This window comes from Protomyctophum parallelum (assembly GCF_964188405.1).
Source record: "Protomyctophum parallelum genome assembly, chromosome: 5".
Taxonomy (NCBI): Eukaryota; Metazoa; Chordata; class Actinopteri; order Myctophiformes; family Myctophidae; genus Protomyctophum; species Protomyctophum parallelum.
Genome location: NC_139702.1, coordinates 28,120,042 through 28,134,908, shown reverse-complemented (window position 1 = coordinate 28,134,908; position 14,867 = coordinate 28,120,042). Strand labels below are relative to the sequence as shown.

Genomic DNA, 14,867 nt, shown 5'->3' with positions numbered 1-14,867 from the left:
TGCAATGTGCGAAGGACAGCAGATCTCCCGATGCAGTACAGTAGTGGAACTACTGTACTGTATTCTTTTCAAAAATAGTGGAACTATAGCAAATCATTTTTGCTATAGTAGAACGGCTATTTCCACAATTAATGTAAAGTATAAAGTTATTAAATGTTGCAAGTTATTTGTCAAGTTATCTGCCCCGAAGCCGCCTGAAAGCCAAACAATAATGTAATTCTTATTTAGTGACCGGAACGCAATTGAATCGTTAAATCGCGATTATTTGCGTGACAATAATTGTCAAGCTAAATGCAATCGTGCACGACCCTACTCACAATGTTGTATCTTCAGCGAGTGGCAACTATGTATGATTCAATCAGGCTTATAAAGACTAGCCCATTACACTTGTTTGCAAATAAGCACGCTATTGCAATTGTTTAACAAATCCATAAACATTGTGCTAATTAAAATGCAACGGTCCATTACCTTTGCTCCGATCCTCATAGGGGTAAAGTAATGTGAAGGTTAAATAACGTTTAACGGAGATTAACCCAGTCTCAGCACTTAACTATCTAATCAGTGCTAAGTGGACAGGCAGGCAGTCCCCCAAGCTGCACTCCCCCACACCTGCCCAGGGGGTCCGAGATAATAACATAATGACTGATAATCTTGTATTCTGGACAGGCAGCTGTAGAGCCACTTCCTCCCCATAATGAAAAAAAGGATTCCCTGGGTCTTGGAGACGTGAGGCCAGACAGACAGGTGAGAAGCGGGTGGTATTTAGATGAATAGGTGTATTTGTGAAATCCATGTACACTCGACTCGTGTATGAGACACTTTTCAGCATGCCCTTTCACATGTCATTTAAATAAAATGTGTACAAATGGACCCTGCTCTGTAACTGTGTACAATTGGAACAAAGTGGGCCCTTATACAGTAGGTGCATTTGATTCCATTCATAAATGAAAATGAATCACTGAGCTGCAGCAGGCACTGACATGGACACGTTTACAGACCAAATGATTCCTGCACTGATTGAGACTTTTGACATGTATTATTGACATGTTAGCCGAGTCGGTACCCAGGCTTTCATTTTCGTCTGCGCAAAAGATGAAAGCCTGGGGAAACGCATTGGACACTCTGGTCTAGAAGTGGGAGTCAACCCTTCCGGGTGGGCGTCGCTCCAAATGATGTGACGTATAGTGCTGCACTTGGGGGTGGGAGGGGGGGGAAGAGGAGGGACCGGGGCTGACGGACAGATGGGTGAACCAATTAAGGCGTGCGCAAATCTCAGCCGCATACCCGCCCCTCTAGACCAGAAACCTAACACGTTAGCTCAGGCTATATGGTAACCTTTCGAGTGCATACTGCCTGGACTAGCCAGTTCGCAGGATAGACATTAGTTCTGGGAACCCATGGGAAGAGCGAGACGTGCAGGGGTCTGAGGACATTGGAACAACACTGGAACCAACCACTAGACTAGAGCAACACGCCATGTTGAAATGAGGTGCATGAGCTCATAATAGTGACAATTTCGAGCAAAGTGATTTTGTGTAGAGGACAAAAGTTGCGGTAATACGGAGTACAGAGCCCTGGGGGGGGGGGGGGGGGGGGGCACTGGTCATCTAAGTGCATAGGGTTTATGTGGCTTTTATGACTTCAACAAAGGCTCTTGGAGTCTTGGTTATCCTTCATAGTCAAAAACGAGCCAAAATAGTTGCAGTATATCACTCAGCTATTGTCAGCAATAGTTCAATAGAACTCTGAAGTCTGAAGAACTTAACAGGCACAGCCACAGAGAATATCATTTATTCAGTGCAGGAGAGCAGTGGCAAGATAATGAATAAATGCGAAGACAGGTATATCCACACAAATCATTGAACGAGGTAAAAAACAATAGCCAACAAAAAGGAAATTGTGAAGAGCTGCCCAGAACAGAGGAGGCGATGAGTAATGAGCATTACCCTTGGCAGCTTAGTGGCACTGGCGGGGCCCAGTAGGGGAATGCCATTAGAGGCCGGGGTGTTGTAGTCAACAGAGCTACAATACCACTATCAACAACAATAGGCCTGTTGTGTCATCTTGTTCATATAACAACCACAGCCAGTTAAGCATTATTAATGTCCCCTTAGCAAACACCTTTATGCACCGTGGTTTCTCCCTCCAGAGGCTCACTAGAAAGAGGTGTGTGTGTGTGTGTGTGTGTGTGTGTGTGTGTGTGTGTGTGTGTGTGTGTGTGTGTGTGTGTGTGTGTGTGTGTGTGTGTGTGCGTGTGCGTGTGTGCATGCGTGCATGCATGCGTGCGTGCGTGCGTAATAGCTAGGCTTATATCCACGTTTGTGCATTCACTCTTTGTTTCTCCAGCAGCATGAGGACTGAATTACCCAAGAGATGGTTTACGTGTGGTAAATTGCCTTTAATATAAATACTAGGGGGAGGGAGCTTAGTTTCTCAGCCACTATAAACACAAATGGAATTAAACAGAGTTTTGCCACCGGTACTGCATTCTTGTTAAGCGACTAAAGCAAGGTGTACTTTGCCATATCATGCTGTTGCGAGCTGATCCGCGGAAGTATAAATAAAACAACAGGAGTGGATTTAACTCATCAGAGGGCTGCCTACCTATTATCATAGGAATTAATGTAATGCAAGCAGTCATCTTAATAATATAAAAGATAGTTTGTCAGTTTTTGGTTCCTCTCTTCAATCAATATCCATAACATTCAACAACAGTGACAGATGTTGATAGGTATTTCGGGACTCATTTGTAGATCTGTTATTTTGTGAATGAATTTCCATGTGCCCTGTCACCCTGTTCCACTACGTTTTCATCTCATCTCACTTCATGCCCTGTGTCCCACTGATGTTCACATCATAGATGTCTCTGCACTGATGTTCATATCATAGATGTCTCTGCACTGATGTTCACATCATAGATGTCTCTGCACTGATGTTCACATCATAGATGTCTCTGCACTGATGTTCACATCATAGATGTCTCTGCACTGATGTTCACATCATAGATGTCTCTGCACTGATGTTCACATCATAGATGTCTCTGCACTGATGTTCACATCATAGATGTCTCTGCACTGATGTTCACATCATAGATGTCTCTGCACTGATGTTCACATCATAGATGTCTCTGCACTGATGTTCACATCATAGATGTCTCTGCACTGATGTTCACATCATAGATGTCTCTGCACTGATGTTCACATCATAGATGTCTCTGCACTGATGTTCATATCATGGCTGTCTCTGCCCCGTGAGATATATCCTGTATGCAACATTAAGTGATGTCTTGCATTATCTGCCCCTACTGTGAACAACATGTTTTTTGCCCTTGGTGTTTGACACGTTGGTTTGTGTAACATACTCTATCTGATTACAATATGCTATATTAACCGTGTCCATTTTGGTCCATTTTCTCTCCCGATGTAATGGGTAAATCTATAAAATGGAAAATGCTTAGCTCTGTTTGTGTGGACTTCTCTTCCTTGAGTCAAAATTCATTCTAAGGTATTCTGGTTTACTCTGAAATACTCTTACTTTTACTCATTTTAGTATTGTAGTTGTTCCTCTGAAGTATTTTTCCTTTGCTTATTTCCATCGCTCAAAATTATATATTTTTTGTATATATCCTCTCTTCATAATGTAAATAATAACCCAAGCGGCACACCCATTCTATTCAATGCAATTCATTTAGGGCTTATGGTAGGGGAAATAGCCAATAAGGAGCTTTTGCACAAAATAACACCTGGACCTCTTTGATGGGGACGTAACAACTACAAAGAAAGGTAAGAAAGCCTTTTAGTATGGAATTCTCCTTTAAGGATAAAGTTTAATATTCACTTGGTTTAAAAGGTTTTAAAGTCCTTTACATTAGGTATTTTCTGACTTGAGTACTTTTACTCGATTACATTCCTCACAATTCTCCTGTACCAGGGTCTCCTACCGGAGTCCCGACGATGTATTAGTTTATAATTCAAAGGTTATCTCAGTAATTTACAACTTTGTAGCCGAAATGGTCTCAGTATATCCACGTTAACCACATAGTTTATAAAAGCGGCTTTAGGGTGCTGCCTCTGATATTATAGTGTTGGGATATTGATTTTCATAATTAGGGCTATGTATACCTTAGAAAATTGGTCTTCGATCCTCCTATTTATGTAACAAATTGGATCTTCGAGCCGTCCTTTAACGAGTATACGCCTAATTTATTTGATTAGTTGCTCCGACAAAGGCAAAGAACCAGCACCAGTGTTGGGATATTAATTTTCATAATTAGGGCTATGTATCCCTTAGAAATACATAACAGATGTGTCCTTTCATTGAGACATAAAACCTCATGGGAACATAGGCATTTCATATTGTGTCACGATACGGTGACGTTTTCTGTTGTGCTTTTGTTTTGTAGTATTTTTGGTCCCTTGGTTTCCTCTGTTGCTTTTGTTACCTGTGTTGTCTCACCAGTACCCTAATTACCCCAGGGTTTCCACCTTGTCTTGTTAGTCTTTTAGCCAATCATTGTGTTGATTATCTGTTGAGTTCACCTGTGTCTTTGTGTATTTATACTCCCCTGGTTTTTCATTTCCTTTGTCAGATCATTGTTGTATGTTAAGTGTGATTGTTGCCTTGTATCCTGGATTTTGGAATAAACCCTCTAGCATTTACACTTCTCTGCCTCTGCGCCTTCCTGTTCTGCACTTGGGTCCTACCTTATTGATTCACACCGTGACAGAATGATCTGACCAGTTGGACCAAACATATAGGTTTGTTTTTTGGCTTTTTGGACTTTTTGCCAGTTTTGAGCATTCTGCTGAGGCTGCCCACCATGGCTGAGCTACCTTTTTCTGCTAAGGACTTTGGTGTTGCTAAGGACATCTTTAATGAAGATCCACAGTTCCTTCACCAACTGGCTATTTATTGGAGGCAGGATCCAGAATTTGCCCAGTACATGGCATTCTTCAGATGGGAGTCGGGGTGCCATCTTTGATCAAGGCTTCCTGCCTGCAGCCCCGCTTCCTCTGCCTGCAGTCCTGCCTGCAGCCCTGCTTCCTCTGCCTGCAGTCCCGCCTGCTCCTCCGCCTGTAGTTCTGCCTGCAGCCCCGGCTCCTTCGCCTTTAGTTCCGCCTGCAGCCCCGGCTCCTTCGCCTTTAGTTCCACCTGCAGCCCCGGCTCCTTCGCCTTTAGTTCCGCCTGCAGCCCTGTCTCATCCCGTGTCTGCAGCCCCACCTGCAGCCCTGCCTCCTATGCCTGCAGCCCTGCCTACTGTGCTTGCAGCCCCACCTGAAGCCCCGGCTCCTGCAGCCCCGCCTCCAGAGCCTGCGGCTTCCCTGTCATCGCCTCTAGTGTCCTCTGTCTCGTCTCGGCCTCTCTGTCATCCTCCAGAGTCCAGACGATACCTCTGCCTCGTCGCGGCCTCCAGGCCGCCCGCCAGACGACACAAGCCTTGCCTCGTCTCGGCCTCCCGGCCGTCCCCCTGTGGTCATCCCTGCCTCTGCCCCCGAGGTTGCCTGTTTTTCCCCCTTTTCCATCCTCCAGGTCGCCCACCTGACGTTACCTGCTCAGCCCTAGTCCATTCCCCTGGTCCCTCTGCCTGGTGTCACCCCAGTACAACCAACATGCCCACGTGGGTTAGGGTTTTTTTTTTCTTGGTCCCATGACAATCTCCCTCCTCCGGACCCCCTCCAGGCCTCCACCCACCCTGCTCAGTGTTCTGGACATTTGGACAATAGATTAGGGATGTCTGGAAGCCATCCCTTGAGGGGGAGGCACTGTCACGATACGGTGACGTTTTCTGTTGTGCTTTTGTTTTGTAGTATTTTTGGTCCCTTGGTTTCCTCTGTTGCTTTTGTTATACCTGTGTTGTCTCACCAGTACCCTAATGACCCCAGTGTTTCCACCTTGTCTTGTTAGTCTTTTAGCCAAATTATTGTGTTGATTATCTGTTGAGTTCACCTGTGTCTTTGTGTATTTATACTCCCCTGGTTTTTCCATTTCCTTTGTCAGATCATTGTTGTATGTTAAGTGTGATTGTTGCCTTGTATCCTGGATTTTGGAATAAACCATAAACTATTCATTCATTCATATTGTCCCTGTTGGGCAGAAACCTTGTATCTCCATATACATATATCCATATACATATTTATTTTCATGTTACTCTTTATATAAATGAATGAGTTTTTGTTAATAAAATAATGAATGCCACTCCCACTATACTACGCAATAACTATTGTCAGAGTACACATTGTACCTCTCTAACTGTCTGTGTCCTATTCATGCCTGTGTGGACAATTCTGCCCATATTGTGAGTTTAAAGTCAGTCGACCCCATATCATATGGATTAAGTGGTTACCATAACACTTTATATAAGGTTGTCCAAGGATTTTATAAATATTTAACCAATGAGACAAATAATAACCATTATTGGAACATATAGGGTCTTGTTTTTCCCTTTCCTGAACAGTAAAGGTTTATTTATACAGTATGTAGAAGGTTTCCAGGAACCCTTCAGTGGCTGTTGAGTGCATCCACTGACCACAGTGAACTGTGTGTGCACTGTGTGTGTGTGTGTGTGTGTGTGTGTGTGTGTGTGTGTGTGTGTGTGTGTGTGTGTGTGTGTGTGTGTGTGTGTGTGTGTGTGTGTGTTGGGTGGCTCCATGCTGGGAGTAAGCGGTATGTCATGCTGCCTGCTGGTGCATACACTCACACACCCCGGGGGTCAAAGGGAACGTCTGGGACTGATACCTCTGCCTGTGGCTGAGATCATTAACGCTGAAATGAGTGGGAAGGCAGAGGAGGTGAGAGCCAGGGGGAGCCAGGTGGAGCAGAGCGACAAAGAATGGACGCAGGGAAGAGGAGATAAAAAGGGGGGGAATCGTGCAAGTCTGTTCATTCAGTTTAAGATGATATCAAAAAACTGTTTCGGGCTTTTCCGTCCCTTTTTATTCCATGCATTGGACCGAATCACGTATTTTCCATCTTCCCTCTTTCTCCCTCCGTCTCTCCGCTCTATCCCTATAGCTCACTTTATCTCTATTCACTCGACAACTCCCTCCATCCCGCACATCGTTTCCTTGCCCCCATCTATCATCATAATGGCGCGCTCATCCAAGTCCCTGACCATCCATCTCGGCTCCCATCATCCCCGCATTCTTCTCGTCTATCCTCCACGGCTCTGGATAATCCCTTTTTCCCTCCTTTCATTTATCGTCCTGTTCTCCTCTTCGTCTCTGTACCGTTATGTTCAGATTCTGTATTCTATTCTCTTGCTCACCGTCTCTCCCCTTCACTAGTCATGCCACAGTCGTTGCTTAAAAGCACAATAAGACACAAACATAACATCGATCCGTTTGAATGCAGGGGTCTGTTTTTTCCTCCCCGCATGAGGTCGGAGGGCATGTTGCATGTTGGTGCATGGCACAAGTTTGCAATTAAGTCACCATTATTGTCAAGATTGTGTGTCTCACACCACGAGCACAACCTAGTTTCACAGGTCTTTTTCATTCCCATACTCCTGGGTTCTCGTCTCCCCACCTGTTGTGTGCCCATTCTCTCCCTCGCTCTCTCCCTCTCCCTCTCTCTCTCTCTCCCTCTCTCTCTACAGAGAGAAGCCCACAGGTGGAAGTGCAATATACTATATTCATTAGTGAAGTGCACATGTGAACGCGTCCATCCCGGTGGAGTAAATTACCGCACTCTACAGAAAGAACTCACAGGAACTACCGCCGCTGTTCCGTCTCAGACAAATCACAGAGGGAGTAAGGAGGAAGGGGTGGGTGGGTGGGGCTGAGCAAGAGAAGGTGGTGGGGGAAAGGAAGCCAATATTACAGAGTTCAGAGGAAGCAAATATAAGAGCAGCAGAAGGATAGTGTAAAAGAAGGAACGAGGTGCAAAGAGGAAGTGAGACTAATCTATCTGAATCTAAGCAAGTGGGTTGTGGCACATCCAGTTTCTTGCTGGTGCTGGAAAAAAAGACAATTAAAAAAAGGTAAAAGCTCTCCCAACTATATGGTCGAAGCGTTGTGTACCCTGTGATGACAGTGTTTTAAAATAAAATAAACGGAACACTGAGGAGCAAAAGCTGATGTGTGGATTTTTATCTCTTCATATCTGAAGCAGCGTGCGGTGACTGAAAAGGTGCGCTCGCATGCTGTAATTCCCTCTATCGTTCTGTATGTGTGGCGCATCGATGTGTCGTGGGTCTGTGACTGTGCATGGATGACAAGACATGGGGCAAAGGGGGTGAAGGGCTACGATAATGGATGCCGATGGTTAATGCCCTGTTGTCAATGATGTTAGTATAAGGGTAAACATAAGGACACACGGCCAAGGAATTTTGATGACGGCAGTATGCAGTCAAATCACGTCAACCATCTGATCATTCAGTCTATATGAAAGCAATACAAATGAAAGGGTCCAACATGCTATAGCAACAGTCCTCTGTGTGTAATGAACAGACTTAAATAAAATAAATAAAACTATATATTTTTTTTGTGGCTTTCGCCTTTTATTTATTTATTTTGCAGTAAAGGCCGTCGGGATCGGGAGTCGAACCCGTGGCACACTGCCAGACTGGATTACCAGCCAAGGTACCTGGACCATTGAGCCATGGCCCAGGCCAATAAAACTATATTTTGATGGCACTTGCAGTGCTGCACTTTATGTCTTGATACTGAACCTAATGTGGTTGAAACGACATAAATTGAGATCCTTGGCCCGTTTATACAATGTCTGCCCGGCCTAGTAGTTTGCAAGATTAGCTGTGAACTGTGTCTTTACCTATTAAGTAGGATGCTGGTCAGAATGGTTTGCGAAGTTAGGAGAAGAATTGAGGGGCACTAATATATTAAAGTCTAACTCATGTTGATTAGGTGATGTAATGTTGATCAAACAAACGGTGCCAACACAAACATTAAACGCCATTACAAGTAATGACGTAATGAGGGACAATATGACGTAAATTTTCCCTTCATTGTCAATGGCGTTTTTAAAACAAACATTGAACTTAAAAGAACAATAAACCTGTATATAGGAGTGGCTAGTGCCCCTCAAGAATAAAGTAGCAATCAGCCTGGATTCAAGGCTAAATCGTAGCTGTCACGCAGAAATCTTGTCCAAAGCCATACGTTTTTTAGGAAATAAAAAATAATCTCTGTTCCAGTGGATAAGTCTTTGTTATACTTTTGTAAAAACACATTAAGATCTAACCACATCGGGTGAATTAAAATAAGATTGCGTGGCACATTACACAGTCGTTTTCTTATACTTTCAATTCACGCCCCGTGAGTTTTTGGTCTTCAGAAGTAAGAGTACCCTCTGAAAAGATCTTGGCAACAGGAGAACAGGGGGCGAAATAAATCCGTCAGGGGAATGAATTGAAACATGAAACATATCATGGAGAAAAGGGAAAACAGTGAGTTATAGCGACCATCTTTGACTTAAAGAGTGGTGGGTGGTTTGGCAATTATACTGATAAAGGAAGCACAGCGACATTAACTTCGAGTACCCACACGTCCCAGTATGAGTGCACTCCAATGTTCTTGAGATGATTGCCTGCCAGGCGCAATTTAGGCACACACGCCACAATAGAAACTGGCAGCATGCTTGAAATGTTCTCATCAGATAAAAAAGACCTGAGAATAATCAGGGTGTTCTGGTCGGGTTGCCTCTCTCCGTGTAAATCAGTGTTTTTCAGCGTTTTTCTGCACACCAATGGGCAAGTCAAAATCTCTGAATCGCATTCAGAGTGAAAATATCCGATCTACAAGCAATCAGCCAATCATCACTATGGGGTGATGAGGTGATCACATGCCGATGTTTGTGTTCACACAAACCGGGAAAGCTGGGCATATAGGCCCCTCAAAACCCTATAATGACATGCCCAAAACAACAGGTTTAACACCACCGGAACACCATTCTTTTTTCCTTTTTTCTAAACCGGATCACATACACAGCCCAGTTCGGAATGAATGCCAGGCTATTTACCAGGCTTAATACCAGGCTTATAATACCAGGCTTATAATACCAGGCTTATAATGCCAGGCTTATAATGCCAGGCTTATAATACCAGGCTTTCCTCTGCAGAGGAAAGCCTGGTGACACAAGGTTAGGCTAACCCTAACTCAGGTATAGGGAGTTCAAGGTTAGGCTAACCCTAGCCTCGATACCCAGGCTTTCATTTCGTCTGCGCGAAAGATGAAAGCCTGGAAAAAGCCGTGGGCTGAACCAGTCTAAAAGTGGGAGTCAACCCTTCCGGGTGGGCGTCGCTCTAAATGATGTGACGTAGCGCTGCACTAGGGGGGAGAGGAGGGGCCGGGGGTGACGGACAGATCGATGAGATCCAATCAGGGTGCGCGCATTTCTGAGGCGCGACCCGCCCCTCTAGACCAGAAATGTCTCTGCTTAGGTCAGGCTAGGCTAACCCTAACTCAGGTAGGGAGTTCAAGGTTAGGCTAACCCTAACTCAGGTAGGGAGTTCAATTGTTTTTTTTGAGGAAGCCTTGCCCCCAAACAAGAAAAGAAAATATTAAACACTTCCAAGTTACCATACAATACAATGGTAATAAACTATTCCTGAAAGGCACATTGCATGAAAAACAATGCAGTCAACAAATTCAAAGTGCACTCTACTCTAGAGCACAGCACGGGTCCATAAAATTGGACCCGGCCCGGAACGGACCCGGTGATATCAGAACCGAACCGATCCGGATCCGAGAACATTCTAATTGGCCGCACCCGGTCCAGAACCGGACCCGAAATAATTTGACCCGGTCCGATCAGGAGCCGATAAAAACAGGTTCGGATCCGAAAAAAACCTACCCGTTCCGAAAGACCCGACGACCCGTTACACCCGTGGTGTGTCCAATCCTATATTATGCTCATTTTCACTGTGATTATGAGACTGAACGTCAGCAATGCTGCATGCATCACCCCGTCCTCAAATGAGCGCTGAAAAGCGCCAATCTACAAGCTCGCAATGCGTCGCATGGTTAAGTAGGCCTACAGTTTGTGTCTTGCGTTGCACAATGTGTACAATCAGAAAGGACGACGTGCTGTAATAATTAGGCTTTATTCCAGACTGCGGTGGATCACTTTCACATCGGAAGGCTGACTTCACACAACTGACTGTGTATGTGACCGGCCGCGCACACACTGTGACACACCCACCACCAGTGGATACGTTCCATTTCCAAATCCTCGAGGCGTGTATTTTAGAACATAATCATTACAACCGTAACGCATAACCATAATATCATGTCTATTTTCAAAAACTATTTTTAAAGTTGAAAGGTTATATATATATATAGTGTAGCGGCCAGCTATGGCTTTAGCCAATGGGACTGTCTTGGGGGTGTGACTCCCGGGACGGAGGAGTGAGTGACGCGGCATGTGAGCCTGTGAGAGGCTGTGTTGGTAGTTAGGTTGAGAGCGCAAACCTGGCTAGCATGTACACACACAAATGCTGTGGTTATATGGATGATTGTTGAACTATAATAAAGAGAGATCTTTATCATTGGAACTACGTCTCTGCCTCCGGTTCCTGGGATCGTTACAATATATAATAAAGCTCGGGTCCTGCACGGGTATTTCGGGTATTCTGCATTTCAGATACCCGAAACGAGATCCGCAGCTTTGAAATGGAACCGCCCGTTCCCCGACGGCACGTCAATATTTTGCACCCGACCCGGCTCGGTTCTCGGGTCGGATCTCGGGTATTCGGGTCTGGGTGGACCCGTGCTGTGCTCTACTCTACTCCCTCTAGCATCAATACAGTATCTGCTTGTGTGCATTTATTCTGAAGACCTAATCTGCATGTTTCTCTGTGGAAGTACCATGGACAGCTCCTAGACAGGCTTCCTAGTCCCTACTGGTCTGTGATCCATGGTTGTGAACAGTACAATGGACAGCTCCTAGACAGGCTCCCTAGTCCCTACTGGTCTGTGATCCATGGTGCTGAACAGTACAATGGACAGCTCCTAGACAGGCTCCCTAGTCCCTACTGGTCTGTGATCCATGGTGCTGAACAGTACAATGGACAGCTCCTAGACAGGCTCCCTAGTCCCTACTGGTCTGTGATCCATGGTGCTGAACAGTACCATGGACAGCTCCTAGACAGGCTCCCTAGTCCCCACTAGTCTCTGATGCTGTCCATGGTGCTGAACAGAAAAGTCACATCATGAAGGATTATTATTACAGCTATAAAGCAAAACTTTGCTCTCTGACTAAACATTTATGATAGATGGAAAATGTCACTGGGCATATTTTTGAATTTATAAATACAAAGATGAGGTTTTACATGCGCAGAATAACTGCATTGTGTTCTGACTTATAGCTTAGGGGGATGATTCATTTAAACAGTTTATATGCAAAGAGGTTCTTTAATGTCCCCATGCAATCCTGGATATACCTTAATTATTCAATGAATAAATTATCAGGGGTCTGACTGTTCCCCTATAGGCTTCAAGCTTTAATTCCAAGCTGTTGTAAACTGCAGTACTGTAATACGATTTTTGAAAATGTGTTGATAGTTAAGTCTTAATTACTTGTGCAAGCAGAGCGCACAAAGTACTGTAATTATAATGGCGATTTCACTAGTCACAGTAATATCAAGCAGAACTTTTAGTATCGACTCAGAACAGAATAATTCTCCACTTCTTATTGTTATAAAACTCACAACATCCAATGAATGGCAGAGATCGTCGTCGTGTACTTTATGGGAACTTATTGCAATCCCTTATTTCCATCCACAAACAGAATCCTCCTGAGCTTCTCTCAAAAAGGGTCCACTTGAAAATAATGAACTGGCTTAACAACATCAAAAAATAATAATAAAAACACGATTACTTTTCTAATTTACAGTTACAAAGTTTGCGAAGTTTACGGTCGTTCCACTGTTGCATCAGCTCAACTCTGAACTCACTTTCACTAAATTATCTGACGTCACTGGACAATGGCACATGCGCAGTAGCTGTTATATCGCTCAAAATAACACAGTATAGTCAGAAATGTATCATAACATATTGCAACAACACCTAATATTAGTAAACAAACCAACAATACCAAAATGCAAATACTGATAATAATAACACTATATCACCTTGTTAAAATACAATAATAATAAACAAAAATGCAATAATCTTGCAAATCACTCAAAATGTGCTTTTGGTCAGTTTTGGCTCCTACTGTAATCGTGTGTCGGTGTTGTCCACTGTATGTCGGTGTCGTCCACCGGCCAAAAAGAGACCAACATTCTTGATGACGTAACGTCGTTATGTACTTTTGGTGATCGGCTGGGTATGTATATGTATATGTATGTTTGTCGCAAATTGTCGGGTAAAAATGGTGGTCCCCTATTGGCCGCTAATGGTGACGTAACTAAGATACGTTTCAAGGTATAGGTCAATAACGCGTCTAAAGATTTAGAACAGCAGTTGCAATAGACATTAGCTATAGTAGCAGTACTTGCAAGGCGCAAGTTGGCACCTCGACAGAGTGCATTTTATACTAATTCATACTCTTGATTTACAAGCTCACACTTCTTTTCTTCTTTTTGTCTACCACATATCCCAATAATGTGACTGTGTGTGCGTGCGTGCGCGCATGAGAGCAAACTTACTTGGCACTCTGTTGATGGCTTTAAGTGGCCGTAGGACCCTCACTGTCCTAATGGCAGAGAAGTTGACATTTTGCAGGTCCAGGGAGTACTCCACTATCCTGTAACACAAACGTACGCACGCACGCACGCACGCACGCACACACACACACACACACACACACACACACACACACACACACACACACACACACACACACACACACACACACACACACACACACACACACACACACACACACACACACACACACTTAAAATAAAGGCTATGACAACATCGTACCAGGAAGTCATACGGGATTAATTGAATAATGATCGGACCCTAATGGAAATCAATCCTCTTAGCAGACCTTGTATTGAAGTGTACTTTCCTGTGCTTTTTTTTCCTGCAAACTGTTAATAATGAATTCAAACAATGAATTCAAAACTTTCTGGCCTTGACAGCCCATACATTCAAACAGAAAAGTCCGATCTGATAAACAAAGTTAAACTCTCCAAAACTATACAGCTGTGCTGAAAGCTTGAATTAATCTCTATCTGAATAGTTTTTATTTAATAAAAATCCACCATAGACATGTTATGAGCTAAATTCCTTGCAGGAGATTAGAGCGGCCTCCTGCATTATGTGCAATTTAGAAACAGGTGGTACTGTATGTAGGACCACCCATTTCCAATGAGTGCTTCCAAACTCCAATGCTCCATGTAATGCTGCTCAATGTTTTGCATTAGTCTCTCTTCTTCAGTTTGACTCCCATTTCCCTGCCAGCGGGTCTGCTCCAGCTATAGAGGAGCGTCAAAGTATAATGTCCTAGGCTAGTTGACGGCCACCTGTATGAGAATCGCATCGACGGTGGAAGAGGATAGGCAGAGTGTGTGGGTAAACAAGCTTGAAATTAAGTGTGGTAAAAAAAACACACTCGTATTTTACTGTCTGACCTATATTTCTGGCATATTGGTTCAAAAAGTAATGAAAAAACAATTCAATTCAACAAGTCAACTGTGCCGAGAGAGAGAGAGAGAGAGAGAGAGAGAGAGAGAGAGAGAGAGAGAGAGAGAGAGAGAGAGAGAGAGAGAGAGAGTGTGTGTGTGCAAAAGACCAAGTCAGAGTGAGAGACGGTGAGTGAGAACCAGAATAAACATGAGAAGTCATGAAAGAAAAGCAGAGGGTAGCGGAAGTTAAGTATCAAGGGATGATTAGCAGAGTGATATACTAATGAGCGAAAGAGGAAATACACATATGGACCCTGGCGGGTTTATTAAGTGC

The 14,867-nt window shown here is 44.0% G+C and overlaps 1 protein-coding gene across 1 annotated transcript in view; it reads right to left on the bottom strand.

Annotated features, from left to right (window-relative positions):
• The window catches only part of LOC310858302 (voltage-dependent T-type calcium channel subunit alpha-1I-like), a gene marked incomplete at its 3' end in the record, with an annotated part of 208,422 nt that overhangs the window by 122,507 nt on the left and 71,048 nt on the right, over positions 1 to 14,867 (bottom strand). The window contains 1 exon segment of the mRNA XM_083764409.1: positions 13,607 to 13,704. Within this exon segment, the coding sequence (XP_083620535.1) occupies positions 13,607 to 13,704 (98 nt within the window).